This window comes from Balearica regulorum, chromosome 29 (assembly GCF_011004875.1).
Source record: "Balearica regulorum gibbericeps isolate bBalReg1 chromosome 29, bBalReg1.pri, whole genome shotgun sequence".
NCBI lineage: Eukaryota > Metazoa > Chordata > Aves > Gruiformes > Gruidae > Balearica > Balearica regulorum.
This window is the reverse complement of record NC_046212.1, coordinates 2,708,379-2,724,201: the sequence shown is the minus strand read 5'-3', so window position 1 is coordinate 2,724,201 and position 15,823 is coordinate 2,708,379. Positions and strand designations below refer to the sequence as shown.

At 44.9% G+C, this 15,823-nt stretch overlaps 2 protein-coding genes across 3 annotated transcripts; both read right to left on the bottom strand.

The window, feature by feature from the left end:
• Nucleotides 1-598: 598 nt before the first annotated feature.
• On the bottom strand, nucleotides 599-2,225 carry HOXC5 (homeobox C5). Its single transcript, XM_075737710.1, has 2 exons — nucleotides 1,643-2,225; nucleotides 599-853 (listed from the first exon to the last, which is right to left on the bottom strand). Exons 1-2 carry the CDS (start codon nucleotides 2,097-2,099, stop codon nucleotides 639-641), a joined length of 672 nt encoding a protein of 223 aa, XP_075593825.1. The 5' UTR covers nucleotides 2,100-2,225; the 3' UTR covers nucleotides 599-638.
• Nucleotides 2,226-3,746: 1,521 nt separating this feature from the next.
• Nucleotides 3,747-7,471, bottom strand: HOXC6 (homeobox C6). Of its 2 annotated transcripts, none has more exons than XM_075737773.1 (2): nucleotides 6,730-7,471; nucleotides 3,747-5,969 (listed from the first exon to the last, which is right to left on the bottom strand). In XM_075737773.1, exons 1-2 carry the CDS (start codon nucleotides 7,127-7,129, stop codon nucleotides 5,632-5,634), a joined length of 738 nt encoding a protein of 245 aa, XP_075593888.1. In that variant the 5' UTR covers nucleotides 7,130-7,471; the 3' UTR covers nucleotides 3,747-5,631. The 2 variants fall into 2 exon arrangements, with proteins under 2 accessions (XP_075593888.1, XP_075593889.1); XM_075737774.1 differs by having other exon boundaries at nucleotides 3,747-5,945.
• Nucleotides 7,472-15,823: the final 8,352 nt, after the last annotated feature.

Genomic DNA, 15,823 nt, shown 5'->3' with positions numbered 1-15,823 from the left:
GAGGTGCCAGAGCATCTTTCCTGGGCAATTCCCAGCAATCAGTAATTTCCTTCTCCCATCAGGGCGAGCAGAGAGCGAGGTTGGGACTTCACAAAACTTACTGGCTTTGGGGTTTATTTCCCCCTTATTTTCCTTTTTCCTTCTTCGCCAGCTCTTTTTTTTTTTTTTTTTTGCATTTTTCCCTACGAATATTGCGATTTTTAGAGCTGATAAGACATGACCCAGCCACCCTGCGGATTTTTTTTTTTTTTTTTTTTTTTAAGCCTTTCTGGTGTTGTTTCCTTTTTTTTTTTTTTTTAAATCTGGCAAATTTTTCCCCCAAAGAGCGCACAGGTTAGGACACTTAGTAACAACCTAAAGAGCGATACACTAAATTTTTGCATGAAGCTAACAGCGGGGTTGATTTTTTTTTTTTTTTTTTTTTTTTTTTTTTTGCATACTAATAAGAGATCTCCTTTGTCTGAGGGATTTGTGAGGGTACGGACCAGAGTCCATCCAGCAGCTCCCTCCCTCCCCACCCCAAAAATCAAAGTTTCCTCAAGGTAGCTTCCACCAGAAGTGATGGAAAAGAAAAAAAAAACCCAAACCAAAACCCAAACCAAGCAGGGGATTCCCCCCCCCATCTCTTGCAATCCCACCTAAAGAGCCTCTTTGCTTTTCAACTTGGAATCTTTCTTCCACTTCATCCTCCGGTTTTGAAACCAGATTTTGATTTGTCTCTCGTTCAGGCAGAGGTTGTTGGCGATCTCAATGCGCCTCCGCCGGGTCAGGTATCTGTTAAAATGAAATTCTTTCTCTAGTTCCAGAGTTTGGTAGCGGGTGTAGCTGGTTCGGGAGCGTTTACCATCCGTTTCTGGGGGGGGAAAAAAAAATAAAAAATAAAAAAAAAAAAAATAAAAGGGAAGACACTGCATGAAAAGCCAAAGCAATTCTGGATAGATTTTAAAATTTTTTATTAATTTTTTTTTTTTTTGAAATGCTAAAACCCGGTTACAAATCTAGAATATACAGAAGTTTGCTGGCGCTTGTGGGCACGCAAGGGAGTGAAGTAGCCTGAAATCTTTCATTTCCCAACACCTTCAGCCCCCCAAGTCCCCCCCTTCCTTTCTAAAGCCCAGATCAAACGCATGTAGATGAGCCAGAAGTGAACCTGTTTCCTCTCGGACAATAAGGAAGTGTACAAAGGAGGAAAATATCTTTTCTTGGGGATCTTGTCTCTTTTTTTCCCCCCCTTCTCAGCCCTGGGAAGGTGGAGAGGGAAAAGCTCTCCACGCTTTCCCTCCACCTTCGCTTCTGGTGGCTTTTTTTTTTTTTTTTTTTTAAAGCTCATCCTCAAAGAACATGTGTATTTCAAGTTATTTTTAACCCCCCCTTCCCAAAAAAATGGAATATTGCCTTTTATACACGTTTTGTTTCTATGATCCAATTATGCTGTCATAAATTTGGGCGTATATAGCCTCTAAGCCTTTTAGTGGACAGTTTTACGAGCAATTGATGCCTTAGTCGTAAAATTTACGACCTCAGGTTTTTTATTATTTGCCCCGTATGGCCTATAAAAACCCAAGGCAAAAAAAAAAAAAAAAAAAAAAAAAAAAAACCTGTGAAACAAAAAAAAAAAAAAATCAAGAAGTGAAAGTTTTACCATGGCTCATGTGTAGTTTGGTCATCCAGGGGTAAATTTGTGGAGGTTGTTGCTGCTGCAGTTGTGGTCCTCCTTGTTGTGCTGTTTGCACGGGCTCAGCTTTGATTTCACCCGAGCTCTTAGATCTCTCCTCCAGCGTCGTGTTAACACTCTTCTGACTGTAAATCCCGGGATTTAGGGATGCTTGCTCCTCTCTGGCTAAAGGATGCCCTGAAGAACCCATGACCGTGCAGGAAGGTCGCTCGGGGTTAGCTCGGGGGGTTGCAGACATGTCCAAGCCGCTGAGGGAGTTGGTAGCCCCGGAGGAGGGGAGGGTGATGCTTAGATCCAAGCCACTGTAGCGGTACCTGGGTGACTGAACCTCAGGCACACTTCCATAATTTCCATAACTTTGCATGGCATAGGCAGGAACGGGGGGACTTTGCTTATAAAACGAATTGGCGACGTAAGAACTCATGGCGGAGGAGGGGAAGGAGAAGAAAAAAAAAAAAAATTAAAAAAGGGGGGGAAAAAGAAAATTTGGGGAGGGGGATTCTTTTTCCTTTTTTTCCCCTCTTTTTTTCCCTTCTTTTTTCTTCTTTCTTTTTTTTCCTTCTTTCTTTTTCCTTCTCTTTTTTTTTCTTCCCCCCCCCTTTTTTTTTTTTCTTTCTTTTTTCTTTTTTTCCCCTTTTTTTTGCAACCGCTTTGATTAGGGTGATTTGTGGCCCTTTGAAGTTCAGGGATTGGGACGGGGTGGGGGGGTTGGTAGAAGTCGGGGGGTGGGGGGGTTGGGGGTGGGGGTGGGGGGGCCGCGTTTTGTTCCTCCTAAAGTGCAGAATTTATAGGTGGGGATTCTTCTTTCTTTTTTTCCCCCTATATGCCCTGCCCAAATATGGGATATTTAAGTGGCGTCACGTGACGGCGCCGGCCACTCATCAATTTGCCTTGATGACCCCGGGGTGGGTTATTGATGGGCGCCCGCGGAAAGCGCCGGGGGTGCGCGGGGGAGCGCGGGCGGAGCGCGCCGCGGGACGGCGAGGCGGCAGCGGCACCTAGCGCTGCTCCGCGGCAGCGCACAACCCTTCCGCGCCCCGCCGCGTACCGCACCGCACCGCCCCCCGCGGAGGAGGGGGGGGGAAAGGGAAGGGAGGGAAGGTGGGGGGGGGAAGGACGAGGAGGAGGAGGAGGAGGAGGAGGGGGGGGGGGGGGGGGGGGGGGGGGGGGGTGCAGCGCGCAGAGCTGCGTCCGAGCTCCCTCCGCGCACTGCTCCGCGATTTTCAAAAAAAAAATTGGTTTTTTCCTTTTTATTCTTGCGCGCATTTTTTTTTTTTTTTTCTCCTTCCTTCCTCAAATCGCAGCTGCGCGGGTAGGGGGGAAAAAAAACCCCCTTGTTTGTTGGGGTTTGGGTGGGGTTTTTTCTTTTTCTTTCTCTTTTCGCTGGGTGCAACCAGGAATGAAAGCTCGCAGCAGCGCATTACCTCCGCATCATTTTTAATTTCCTTTTTTTTTTTTTTTTTTTTTTTTAATTGCACGACGATTTGCTGGCTAGGTGGAAACAAGCACATTCCCCGCGTTGTTTTCCGAGGTTTTTTGGGAGCGGTGGCGGTCGGGGAAGCTCCTGAGCGTTCTGCAGGGGTTGCTCCTCTCATATAAGCTCCTCCAATGCGCCAAAGTTTACATTCCTGTTACCTTTCCCCCCCCCACCACCCACCCCCTTGCAATTTATTGCTGGCAGAAGCCTGGATCTTCCTTGTCTGCTGCTCGCTGGAGAAACCAGCCCCTCTCTTCAAAGGGCACGGCGAAGGGGAAATAAATACCTTCAAATCTGAATTTCCAGCCCTCCCTTCTGCTCCGGAGCAAGGAGAGGGAGGGAGGGGGGGGATGCGGTGGGAGACGGGCAGCTCCGAGTTTCCCCCCCCCCCCCGTCCAGCTTTGCCTTGCAGACCTGAGCACGTTTTCTTTCTATTCCGTCTCCATTCAACAGCCAGAGAATGCCTTGAATGCGCTGGGTGTTACATATCGCCTTCATTCTCTCTATAGGCGCTGAATTATATATGTGTGGTTGTGGATATGTGTTTGGGTTTGGTTTTTGTTTGGTTTTCTTTTTTTGTCCTTTTTTTTTCTTCTTTTTTTTTCTTTTTTTTCTTTTTTCTTTTTTTTTTTTTTTTTTTTAAATTCAAACCGGTTTACACCCAGGGAGCCTCCTGTTCCCTGGTCAGGTCGTTACCCTCTTGCAAAACGCCCTTGGCTTCTGCTTCTTGCTGCTGTTTGCTTGTTTTCTTTCGTTTTAAGAGAGATTTTTTTTTTTATTTTTTTTTTTTTTCCCCCGTCTTTCCTGCGCCTTGCAAAATTCGCCTGCACATTCCAGGCTGGAGACGAGCAAAGGATGAGTTGAAAGAAACTCCCCAGGCTGCATTTTTTTTTTTTCCCCCCCTTTTTTTTTTCTCCTGGTTATGGTCACTTAACACGAAATCTTGGTTGTTTCATTAAAAAACTCGAAGGGGACTAAGCTGCTTCCAGGGCAATATCATCCCTGGCTAAGTGCTACCCACTGAACAGGGCAGCAAATATCAGAGTAGTGACAAAGAGGCGAGAAAAATGCAGGTTTTTTTTTAATCCAGCCTTCAATGAGTTATCCGAGCCTGCGATCCACAGCAGCAGGGTTTGTTTCCCAGCGTTATATCCACAATTTCCGTTCTCCTAAGGATGAGTTTCTGGATAAAAGTGACTCCCCCCCCTCCCTGGAAAGGTTTATTGGGTCGAAATAGAGTCGGGGGGGGGGGGGGAGTGGGTTCTTCCGCAGAGCTGGGGGATTCTCAGCTGTGTAGAGCTCAAATTAAATCAAAATAATAATAAAAAAGAAGCAGAACCTTTGACCTGGTATTTGACTGAAGGAGGGTGCAATAAGAAATATATACTGTTTTGAACTTTGGAAATCCATTTTTAATCATGAAGCGAGAGGTATGGCATAGATTCCTGATGCCACCGAACAATACAGTAACAAGACTAATTCAAGGAGACAAAGCAAAATGTAAATTTTTTTTCCCACCTTTTTTTTTTTTTTTTTTTTTTGGAATACTCTCGAATGAGAGAGGTACGAAGGAGGGAGAAAAAGGAGAGAGGGAGCTGATTTTCAGGAACAACACACAGAAGATAAGTGAACTTTCTAACAGGCTGTTATCAACACGAAAGGTTTCAACTGAAGCTCAGAGGCCATTCTATAAACTTTAAAAATAATATTCAGTTTTTATTAAATACTCAACATAGTCCTCTGGACATGACCTTTATACATGAGAGGGTGTAACACAAGATTTTTATTTTTATTTTTCCTTTTCTACTGCTATAGAACTCCATTCACTTTATACTGTGGAACATTACAGTGCTAAACATAAATATAAATACAGGTACCACAAACACAGTTAAAAATATTCACACAGAAACTGTCACAGTTTGTAGTATGCAGTGATGAGCCCAGGTATCTGCTTAAATACAAGGAGGATGCTCTTGGAAATGCTATATTTAGGTGGAAGGAGCTTTCTCAGGGAAATCAGATTTTTCACCAGGGGAGGAAGAATTGCTCTGGCTGGGGAGAGGAGAAGCGGTTGGGCAGAGTCCGACCCGGCACAGCGGAGGGTGGATGCCCAATTTTTTTTTTTTTTTTGGGGGGGGGGGAGGCGGAGGGATGGGGAGGAGAAGGAGGAGGAGGAGGAGGGGGGGAGTGTGCGGCTGGAAACAGTCTTATCCCGAGTTAGATAAATAGGAGATGGCGGAGATGTGTGTGCGGGGTGGGGGGGTCACCGGGGAGAACGGGGGGAGGGGGGGGCTGTGTAGCGGTGGGGAGGGGATGTCCACATTAGACCATATTTTTTAAACCCCCCCCATCATTATTAATTTTTTTGTTTTTTTTTTTACGTAGCCAAACATTGTGCCAGTGATAAATACGGGGGGGGGGGGGGGGAGGTGGAAGGGGGGTCGGGGGGGGGGGGTCCTGCCGCCGAGCTGTCACTTTTTCACTCCTTCTGCTTCTCCTCCTCTGTCTCTTCTCGCTTTTCCTCCTTGGCCAAGCTGTCGGCGGCAGCGGCGGCGGCCCCCCCTCCCGCCCCGGAGAGGGTTGAACTCAAATTACTTTCTTTTTTCCATTTCATCCTTCGATTTTGGAACCAGATTTTAATCTGTCGTTCCGTCAGGCAGAGAGCGTTGGCGATTTCGATCCGCCTCCGCCGGGTCAGGTACCGGTTGAAGTGAAATTCCTTCTCCAGCTCCAAGGTTTGATAACGGGAATAAATCTGGCGGCCCCGCCGGCGGTCGGCCCCGTAGCCCACTCCTAGGGATGCCGAGACAAAACAGACTAAAAATCGTCAGCCCGGTAGAACGAGGAAGAAGGGAGGAGGGGGGGGGGTGTGAAAGAAAAAAAAAAACCCCACCACCCGCACCCGCGCAACCCCTCCGCCCCCGCGCAACCCCGCGCTCCTCCTCCCCCCCCCCCCCCCCCCCACCTCCGGCCGCGGCCGCCTGCCCCCTTCCCCGGCACCCCCCCTCCCGAAAAAAAAAAAAAAATTATTTTTTTTTTTTTTTTTTTTAGATTTTTTATTAAAGGAACCCTGTGCACGCAGCATTTTCTCCCGGGTCATTTTCTCCCGGGATGCTGCTCCCCGCCCTCCCCGCCCCCCCCCTCCTTTTCTTTTTCCCACATTATTTCTGCCAATTGGAGGATTTGGGGGAGCCGGGAGGGGGGCGGGGGGGGGGGGGAAGTGGGAGCTTCCCCCGGCCCCTCTTCGTGCGGGGAACCCGCCACCGCGCACTTCCCGCACCCGTCATTAAAACTTATTTTTACCCCGGTAATATTTTGTGCTTAACTCCCGAGCAGAGCTCGCTGCACTTTATTATAGATATTTTACACTCTCGAAGTCTTTTAATTAGAAAGAGCATAACAAGCCATATTTGCTTGCAACAACTTAACAAATAAAAGGCCTGTAGCTGCAACTGTGAAGGAGCTATATTATTGTTTTTATGGGGCCATAAAAAGTCGCTCAGCCTGTTCTGCTAGGGAGAAGGTCGTAAAGATGGTTCAGTTTATTTAATTTATATCTCCGAGCTGTAAAACTTACCACTGTGGGAGTTCATACGCTGCATCCATGGGTATATTTGAATGCTAGTTTTTTGTTCTTGCGAAGTGTTCCTGTTTTGGTCACTGGTAAAATCCTGTGCGATTGATGTCTGTGTATTATGTCCCATAGAATTTTGCCTGCAGCTAGAAAGCATGTCTTTTTCTTGGTAAAAAGCATTAGATCCATAGTCATAAGGTCCTCGGCTGGAGCTAAACACAACATTATCTTGCGGTGAATAAAAAGGAGAAGAATAAATCCGGTTTTGAGCAACGGCTGCTCCATAAGTAGAAAAATGCCTGACAGGGTCATAGGCAGTTGAATTGAGGGCTACGTTGGGAAGCACCTCTTGGCCACTGGTTAGATGGCAGGATAAAGATGGGTTTGTAAAATAGGAATTCATATCGTCCTCTATACCTGGCTGTGTGATTTCTTTAATATTTATTTCTGTCTCCAGTTTGTAGTCTGAACTAGATTGTTATAGGGAAGGCTCTGCTCCAGGACAGACAAAATGACAAAGTCAGCTGACCCGGGGGGAGCCAATGGGGAGGCGGGTGTCAAAAAGGGAAAAAATTGCTTTTGCTTCTGTTGATTCCCTAGTTGAAACTAAGTGGGCATGGAAAGTAAGTCCTGCACCCCCAAAACCCCCCCAGCACCCCCGGGGTGCCGGGAGATGGGGAGGATGCGGTGGGGAGGGGAGCAGGGCTGGGGGTCCTGCCTGGGGAGGCAGCTGGGCTGGGGGGGGGGGGGGTGGGGGGGGTGGGGGGGGTGGGGGGGGGGGGGGGGGTGGGGGGGGGGGGGGGGGGGGTGTACAAATTTCTTAAGCCAGGCTTAACTTTTCCTTTCCCCCCCACCCCCCCCCCCCACCCCCCTTTGCTGCTAATGGGCACTGAGGTTTGGAAGCACCGTCTGTGTGTCTGTGCATTGTGTTGCCTGTGTTTTGGTTTGTTTTTGTTTTTATTTTGGGGGTTTTTTTTAGAAATGTTGGCTTATTATCTTGTAATAAAATAGCTCAGAATTCACAGTAATAAATCTCAGATGTCCACAGAATATTAAGCCATAAATTACCCTCCTTTTTTTTTTTTTTTTTTTTCCCTTCTTGTTCTCATGTAGCATTGGTCAATATTATGGAATCAAATGGTTGTGCTCCTGATGAGAAAATATTACATAAAGAGAGGGGGGAAAACATGGCGACTTCTGAATTGATAACGTGTTTCAGAACCTTCCCAAAGTATGTCTTGGGGAGGGGGGAAAAAAAAAAAAAGACATCCAGAAAAGCAACACCCAACATTGCAAACTCACGTTAGCCTGGAAGTTAGATTTCTCCTCTACTTTGACATTTCTCCCCTCAAACGTTTCCCTGTTAATTTTCAATGCTGGAGGATATTTACATTTGCAACAACAACTACAACAACAGCAAAAAAAAAAAAAAAAAAAAAAAAAAATGAGGATTTCTGTTTTTAATGGAGAGCAATGGGGAGCCTGGGCTGGGGACGCAACCTCGTGTTTGTGTCTGCAGCAATTTATAGTTGCAGATATTTACAACTGATTGGGAAACTTCTATTGCAAATATTTAGTTAGATGAAAGGGGGGATTATATTCTATCTTCTCTGGGTAGATTGCACCTAGAACTAATTGAAATGAAGACAGCTAATCTCATTTTAATTTCAATCTAGAGCCATAAATTGCCCCTTAAATGTAAAACATACCTGCTGATCTGTAAATATTGCGAGGTATCTTTATCATTCTGGTGGCTTGCTATTTAAAAATTCAATTATGGCAGGGAAACCCTGGCCTCCTCTGTGTTGGCTTTTTTTTAAATAAAAAAACCCTCCATCGTGTCCACGTTTTTATTTTAAATGTGAGGGTGCGGGGGGCTGGGGAGAGCAAGGTTTGTGGGTGCACACTGAAATTCAAAACTAAGAGTATTTGTTTGTCTTGCGCTCAATCTATAGACTGAATTCCTTTTTTTTAGCGATGTATCCCTAAAAGATTTTAGCTGACAAAGAAGGGTTGGGGGTGTGTGTGTATATTTTTTTCCCCAGCTATAACAGGAACCCGGATGCCAACGGATTTTATGCTCTTTTTCCTCTGTGTAACAAAGCAAAGTAATCAATGGTAGCAATAAAACCATAAACGAGACTACAACTGAAAAAAAAAAAGCTCGTGTATTCATCTTCTATAACGTTAAGGCTTCCCCTGAGTGTCACTAGGGGAAAAAATAAAGTTTCTAACCAAAAAGGAGATAGCTGGAAGTGTGCACCATCTTATTTAGCATATGTACCTTGTTAGGGAGCGCAGCCTGGCTCCCACCTAAGGCTGCCCAACTTGGAGCCAGCCTGGTACAGATATAAGACTCATGTACAGGGGGAAGATTTACAGGCTTTTTCCCCCCAAAAAAGCGAACTTCAGTTTCCTTTCGTTTCCTTTTTCTCCCTCTCGCCTTTCCCCAAAGCCTGCCCGGGGATTTCTAGGTTCAAAGAAAGAGGTGAAAATAAAGAAACTAGGAAAGAAATGCGATTAACTGGGGGTATTAGTAGGGGTTTTTTAATTTTTTTTTTTTTTTTTCCGCCTTCTGCTGAGCTGTTAAACCCCCAGCCAGAGGCACTCTCAGCTGGACAGATCTGGAGAGCCAGGGCTGTGTTGCAAATATTATTAGCCATGGGCACATCTCCTCTGAACCCAAGTCCTTTCAGGGCAGGGTTACTTTGGAAACCACCACTGCCCATGCAAGCTGCTTCCAGATATTAAATTGTTGCAAAGGTCCAACAAATGGACTGGAGGGAGAGATGGATGGATGAAGGCTTTACAGTTATTGGCGTGTTGTCTTACCTTATGTATTGCTTACAGCCCGATGTAATTTGGCGAGTAAATTAAAAGTAGCTACAGCTGGATGGGTTGGACCTTTGCTAGGGCAGATTGACGTGGGGAGTTGCACCTATGGAAGGGCATTTATACCCACGCCAACCTTGCCAAAGTTTGGAGGAGTTCTGGAAAGACTCCTTCTAGGGGGTTATTTTTTTCTTTTTAATTTTTTAAAAATTTTTATTTTTTTGCTTCCCCTCTCCTTTTTTTTTTTCTCTTTTTTTTTTTTTTTTTTTTTTTTTGTATAGGTGCTCGGGGCTGTTGTAGCGGAGACCTGTGTGATAACCGTGTGACTAGGAGTCGAGAAAGTTAAGTGTTTTATTACTTCTCTAAACAGAGGGCAAGTCTTAAAAGTCTGGTCGATTTATAGTGAACAGAAACCAGCTGCCGTAAAGAAACTTAAAATAGGATCCTCTCCCCACGTTAAAAATCAGGTTTCTGGGGAGAAAAAGGAGAGAAAGAGGAGGGGGTGAAAAAAAAATAGGGCACAACCACCCCAAAAAGCTCCTGTAAATACAAATGAGGCATCATTAAAGTATGTTTTACTCATTGCAATTCCTCAGTCTCACGTTTTGAATGCACTGGATTTTTTTTTATTTTTTTTTTTTTACCCCCCATTGATATTTTCTAGCAGTTTGGGGATTTCTCGAAAGTATTTCATCAAGATATGTCACTACCAAAAAGGTATTTATTTTTTCCCCCATGAAAACATGCAGAGGGAATATGTGGGGCGCTTTCTGGTTAAATTGGTCTGCAAACAATTATGTAAACTCATCAGCAGAAGCAAGAACAGATGTTTTATTAAAAGTGCTACACAGCAGTAGAAATATGTACAAGTCTTCGAGTAGCTCTTTAATAGGAGTTGCTCTTTGTTCCCAGAAAAGAAAAGCGCCCATAGAAATCTGAAATAACATTCACCACTCATAAGCTATATTCCCCCCCCCCTTTTTTTTTTTCTCCCCCCACTGATGTTCACACAGAGCGGGGAGGGGGGGGGGGAATAGAAAGAAAAAATATGTGTCGGGAGATTTCCTCCCCCCACCCTCCCAGCTATAATTAGCGAATTGATGAACTGATTTAGGAAAAAAAAAAAAAAAAAAAAAAAAAGGCTTAAAAAAAAAAATGCAATCCCAACACATGTGTTTTCTATCCCTCAGTAATTACTGAAAGGAAACAAATCCAAATCGGTGTGTCCCCCCCCCCCTTTCCCCTCCCTGAAGATACCGCTACTGGCAGCGAGATGCAGCCCAGCCCTGCAGCAGCTCTGGGTTGGGGGGGGGGATGTGTGTGTTTTTTGGGGGGGTGGGGGGGTGTTTGAGCCTTTCTTTCCAGCCACGTTGCCTACTTAGGGTTGATCCCAGCGTGGGGCAAGAGCCAGGCCACCCCCACCCACCCACGCGTGTTGTGGTCGGGGGTTGGGAGGTGCTCGGTCACTATATGCCACCCCCACACGCCCACATAAAAATTAAAATTATTCAAGCAGCGTGAGGATGTTTTTTGCTGTAAACTGCTGCAAAAATGTCTCTTTTGGGATGCACCAAGGGGGGAAGCACCCTTAGTCTTATCACAGCCCCCCAATGCCCACACCTATGCGTGTGTAAGGCACACGCACACCCACGCACACCACTGACATCTGGCCATAAGGCTGCGCGCTCACATTTGATTAAATACTCGAAGCTCTTAGAGGTAAATACAAGCGATGCCATTAAAAGCCTTTTTATTTAAACTGATTTCACCTTGTATCTGGGCTCTCTGGCTGCCCCCCCCCCCCTTCCCCTTTGGCTTTTTTTTTTTTTTTTTTTTAACTTGACATTTATGGCACACGTGAGTCCTAATTATTTATTTGGGTCTTTCGCTGGGAATTTATTCCTGCTCTTTACAACAGGGTTTTCCTAGGCAAATATTGCTTTTTGCTGTAAATAACGCTTAAAAAAAAATAATAACAAATAAAATAGAGATAACAACACACGCACACCACCACCACCCCCCCAAAAAAAGGGGGGCAACAGGATAACAACAACAAATTCTTGGAGGTTTATGTGGAGGTTTATTTACCTCTTCCCCAGCCTGAAATGGCTCGCATTGTTTTGGAGCCGTCTCTATTCTCTGTAATTACAACCTCGGAGTCAGAGTCTGGGCAGCTCTTAATTAAAAAAAAAAAAAAAAAAAAAAAAAGAAGAAGAAGAAGATGAAATCTCTCCTTCCCCTGAATACTTCTATTCAGAGCTTCATAGAGTATTTAAAGTTTTATTCCGGCGCTGCAGACACCGCGTTTGGAAGAGGGTGGCCTATTTAGGAGCTTTATTTCCTAATTAAAAGGCATCTTCTGCACCAAGATGCTCAGAGCCCTAATTAGCGAAAACACCCATTTCCCCCCCATATCTTTCTAAGAAGGGCTGGAAAAAATACAACCAGCGCCGTTTCTGGTATTTTTTTCAATGCAAACCTCCGCAAAACCCTTTTTTTCGCTCTAGGTGAATGAAAAAGAGTATTTACCACCCCGTGCATCGCCCGTAGAGTTGCCCAGACGAGTAATTTCTTTGCTTTTTCCTATTGATTTTTTCTTTTTTTCTTTCTTTTTTCTTTTTTTTTTCTTTTTCTTTCTTTCTTTTTTTTTTTTTCTCCCCCAGCATGGTGGAGGGAAATGGCCTTAAACGTGTTCTTGTTGCCTTTATTTTATTCTCTTGTTGCTTTAGGAAAGTGCACTAAAAGTTCAGGGCAAGTCCCTTCAAGTTGCACCGCACAGCGCCGGAAAAAAAAAAAATAAAAATAATAATAATAATGGGGGGGGGGCCCCGAAAGCGTTTTCTCCTTTGCAAAACCTCTCAGTTGCTGCACACGTTTCCAGGGGTTGGAAGGTAAAAAAAAAAAAAAAAAAAAAAAAAAAGAGGAGAGAGAGAATTCTGGCAATTGTCAAAACACATGTCTGCTAACCAGGAAACCGGGAGGTGTGTGGGGAAGAGAAATTAATCTGTTCCTACTTCTGAAATTTATCCCTCTTCTTTCTGTCGAGGCTTGAAAGCGCTTTCTGACACTTTTCAGCGTTTCTTTAGATTTTTACCCCGCGTGGATATGGCGACGGGAGGAGGCTTTGAATTCTCCAATATTCTTTTTTAATAAGGGGGGGTGGTGGTGGTGGTGGTGTGATTTATTTCATTATTTTTCTCCTTCCCAGATTTATTGGCGAATCTCAGCCCAACAAAAGAAGGCAGCACCGAAATCTCCCCGCGGAAACGGGACTTCGCTGGGTCTTAAATTACCAAGTAACCACGTTGCAAAAAGTTAACAGCAGCTAAAAAAAAGCAGGGGGAGAACCCCCCCCTTCCCCTGCAAAACACCCTCATTAAATTAAACTTGCTGAATAAATGCACTTCGGAATAAATCTCATCAGCGCTAGAAGGGGAACCCCCCAAAAAAGGGAGAAAAAAAAAAAAAAAAAGCCTCATATTTTAGGGGATGTGAAATCGCGGAGTGGTGCTTTGTTTATAGGGAGGTGTCTGGCGGCTGAGGAAACATTCCTGGTGGTTCCTTGGCTAAAAGTGGGGATAAACGGGGGGTTTTAATTCAACCGGATCCGGGGAAATACTTTTTTTTGCCCTAAAACCGGGGTAAAACCTGCTCAGGTAGCAGGTAGCAACTTCCCCGGAAAAAAGAAAAATAAATCTGCCTTCCAGCTTTTAATTAATATTAAAAAAAAAAAAAAAAAAGTGGGTCTGTTTTCCTGATGGAGTGGAAATATTCCCTAAAATCCCTAAAATTAAAAAAAAAACCAAACCCAACACCCAAACAGTGGCGCTCATGACGTCACACTCGTCGCGGGCAAGACTTTATGGCGTAAAATTATAAAAGGCGACATTTTGCTGCACAGACGTGTGTGTCTATATGGCTATCTATAGGTACATATATGCAGAGGTGCAATTACTTCTGTTGGGTGTAGAGATTAAAAATAAAAAAGGAGTGGGATGTTATTACGTTCTGCCAGGATAACTCAGGAGTGAAAAATTGTTGTCATTAACTATAGGCAGTTTTATCCTTTATTCTTTACAGATATGAAGGCAGGAATTTAATCATAGGTGGCTCGGAAAAAAAAAAAATAATTCAGGAAACAATAATAGTTGCCTTAATGATGGTTTTTTTTAGAGGCGATCACTTAGGCAGAATTAAACTATATATTTGGAGACAACCTCTTGAGCACTTTGTTGAATTTATACATTTACATCGTCTTTAATCGAGCAACAATTTAATATTTCAGGATTTGCTTAAATACACTCATATTTTCAGGGGGAAAATACCGTTCCCGAGTTGACATGCCTTATCTATTTTTATGAGTTCACGTACGTGGGGATGATTTAAACCCCGGTAACACGGAACGAAAGGAATAAAAGAAAAAAAAAAAAAACAACCAAAAAAACCCCCCCAAACTGTCTTGAATTAGCAGAAAGTGAGGAGTTTCAAATGGTTTTGGGAAACTTGGGGAAGTTTTTGGGTGGGAGGGGGCCTGGGGGGGGGACACAGGTCTCAATGTTAAAGGTACTAAAACTTCTTTGCAAAGTGATTTTTGGTTTTTTTTTTCTTTTTCCCTTTTTTTTTTTTTTTTTTATGGCAGGAGAAGCCTTGGCAGGGCTTTCCGCCCTCTCCCAATTGGGGGGGGGGGGGGGGGGGTCCTCTCCCCCCTCCCCAACCCGTCTCCCCCCACCCACCCCCCCCCCCCGCAATTACACACACAGACGGGCTGGGGGGGGGGGGGGGGGGGAAGCGGAAAGGCACCAAATTGCAAAAAATTGCAAGTTTCTGTCACTTGGTGGCAGTATACAAAACAAGTAAACAAAAACGGGAGAAATTTAAACACTCAAAAAGGGGGGGGGGGGGGGGGGAGGAGGAGACGGGGGGGCCCCACCTGTGGGACAAACCCCCGTCCCCCTGGACCTTGTCTGGCGGGTGATTTTAGGGGGGGGTGGGTGGGTGTTAGGCTTTTTTGTTGGTTTTTTAAGTGGGTTTTCTTTTTTCTTTTTTTTCTTTTTTTTTTTTTTTTGCCTTGCTCCCAGTCTCCCCGGCCCCCCCCCCTTTTTTTTTTTTTTTATTTTCCCCCTCCCCGCCCCCCATTGAAACGCGGGGTCTTTAGTCTGGGGACAAAGACTTTTACAGCAAGGTGTGTCCCCATGCGACAAAGGCGACCCGAGCAGCCTGTCCCCTGCAGACTGCGTCCAGACACCCGCAATTTCGGGGATTTCTGCCTTTTATTGTGTTTGTGTCTGGGGAGAAAAAGGGGGGGGGGGGGGGAAGACGGTCTGCTTTTCGCCTTCCTCCTCCCCAGCGTCTTTTTCCCCCTCCGAGGCTGGAGGTCACACACCCCCCCCTTAGCCCCCCCCCCCCCCAAAAATCACCCTCTTCAAATTTTGGGGTGCTTCTACCCCGATTTTCTCGCTTTGCCTCCCAATTCCCGAGTCTACACTTCAACTCCCCGCTGCCACTTCAAACCCGATGGGTAAAGGCCTTTTTTTTTTTAAACTGTTGTTGGAGGTTTTTTTAGCCCTAAACTCAAACACTAACACTGAAAATTGAAAATTTTTTTCACTCTTTTTTCTCCTTTTTTTTTTTCCCTCCGGAGAGGGCAAGCTGCAGGGATTAAGCGCCCGCCAACAATAGTAACAAGATCCCCAACTATCTCCTCCAAAAATAAAATTCTTGATCCCCCAATGTTACGCATCATCTTTCCCCAAAGCGTGTTTCCTCCTCTATGACTAATTTTTTAATCTCCCCTCGCCTTTTCTTCTCCTCCGCACGCCGAGCTCCGCAAATTTCTCTCGAAGAAAAAAAAAAAAAAACCAACAACCACAAACCACCACCAAAAAAAAAAAACCCCCCACAAACTCCTTTGCTGCACAAAGCTCTGGCTAGAAATACAAGCACTTAAACCCCCCCCCACCCCCCCAAAAAAATAATTCATTTATTGGGGAAATAACTACAAAGATACGGACCCCCCATCGCAAATCGATCTGAGCATCACCACGTTCATCGCTCCCACCTAACGCCGGTGTCGTTTGCTAATATATATCATATATTATTTCTGGTGGGTTTGGTTAATTCGTTCCCCAAACCGAAATTCCTTCACACGACAAGTTGGGAAATCGCTTTTTTCTAATCATTTCTTTGTAGTTACAGAGTTTTTCCAGGCTCTTACAACACGGCGGATTTGGCATAATAAACCACCCACAGGTTCACGCTCTGTATT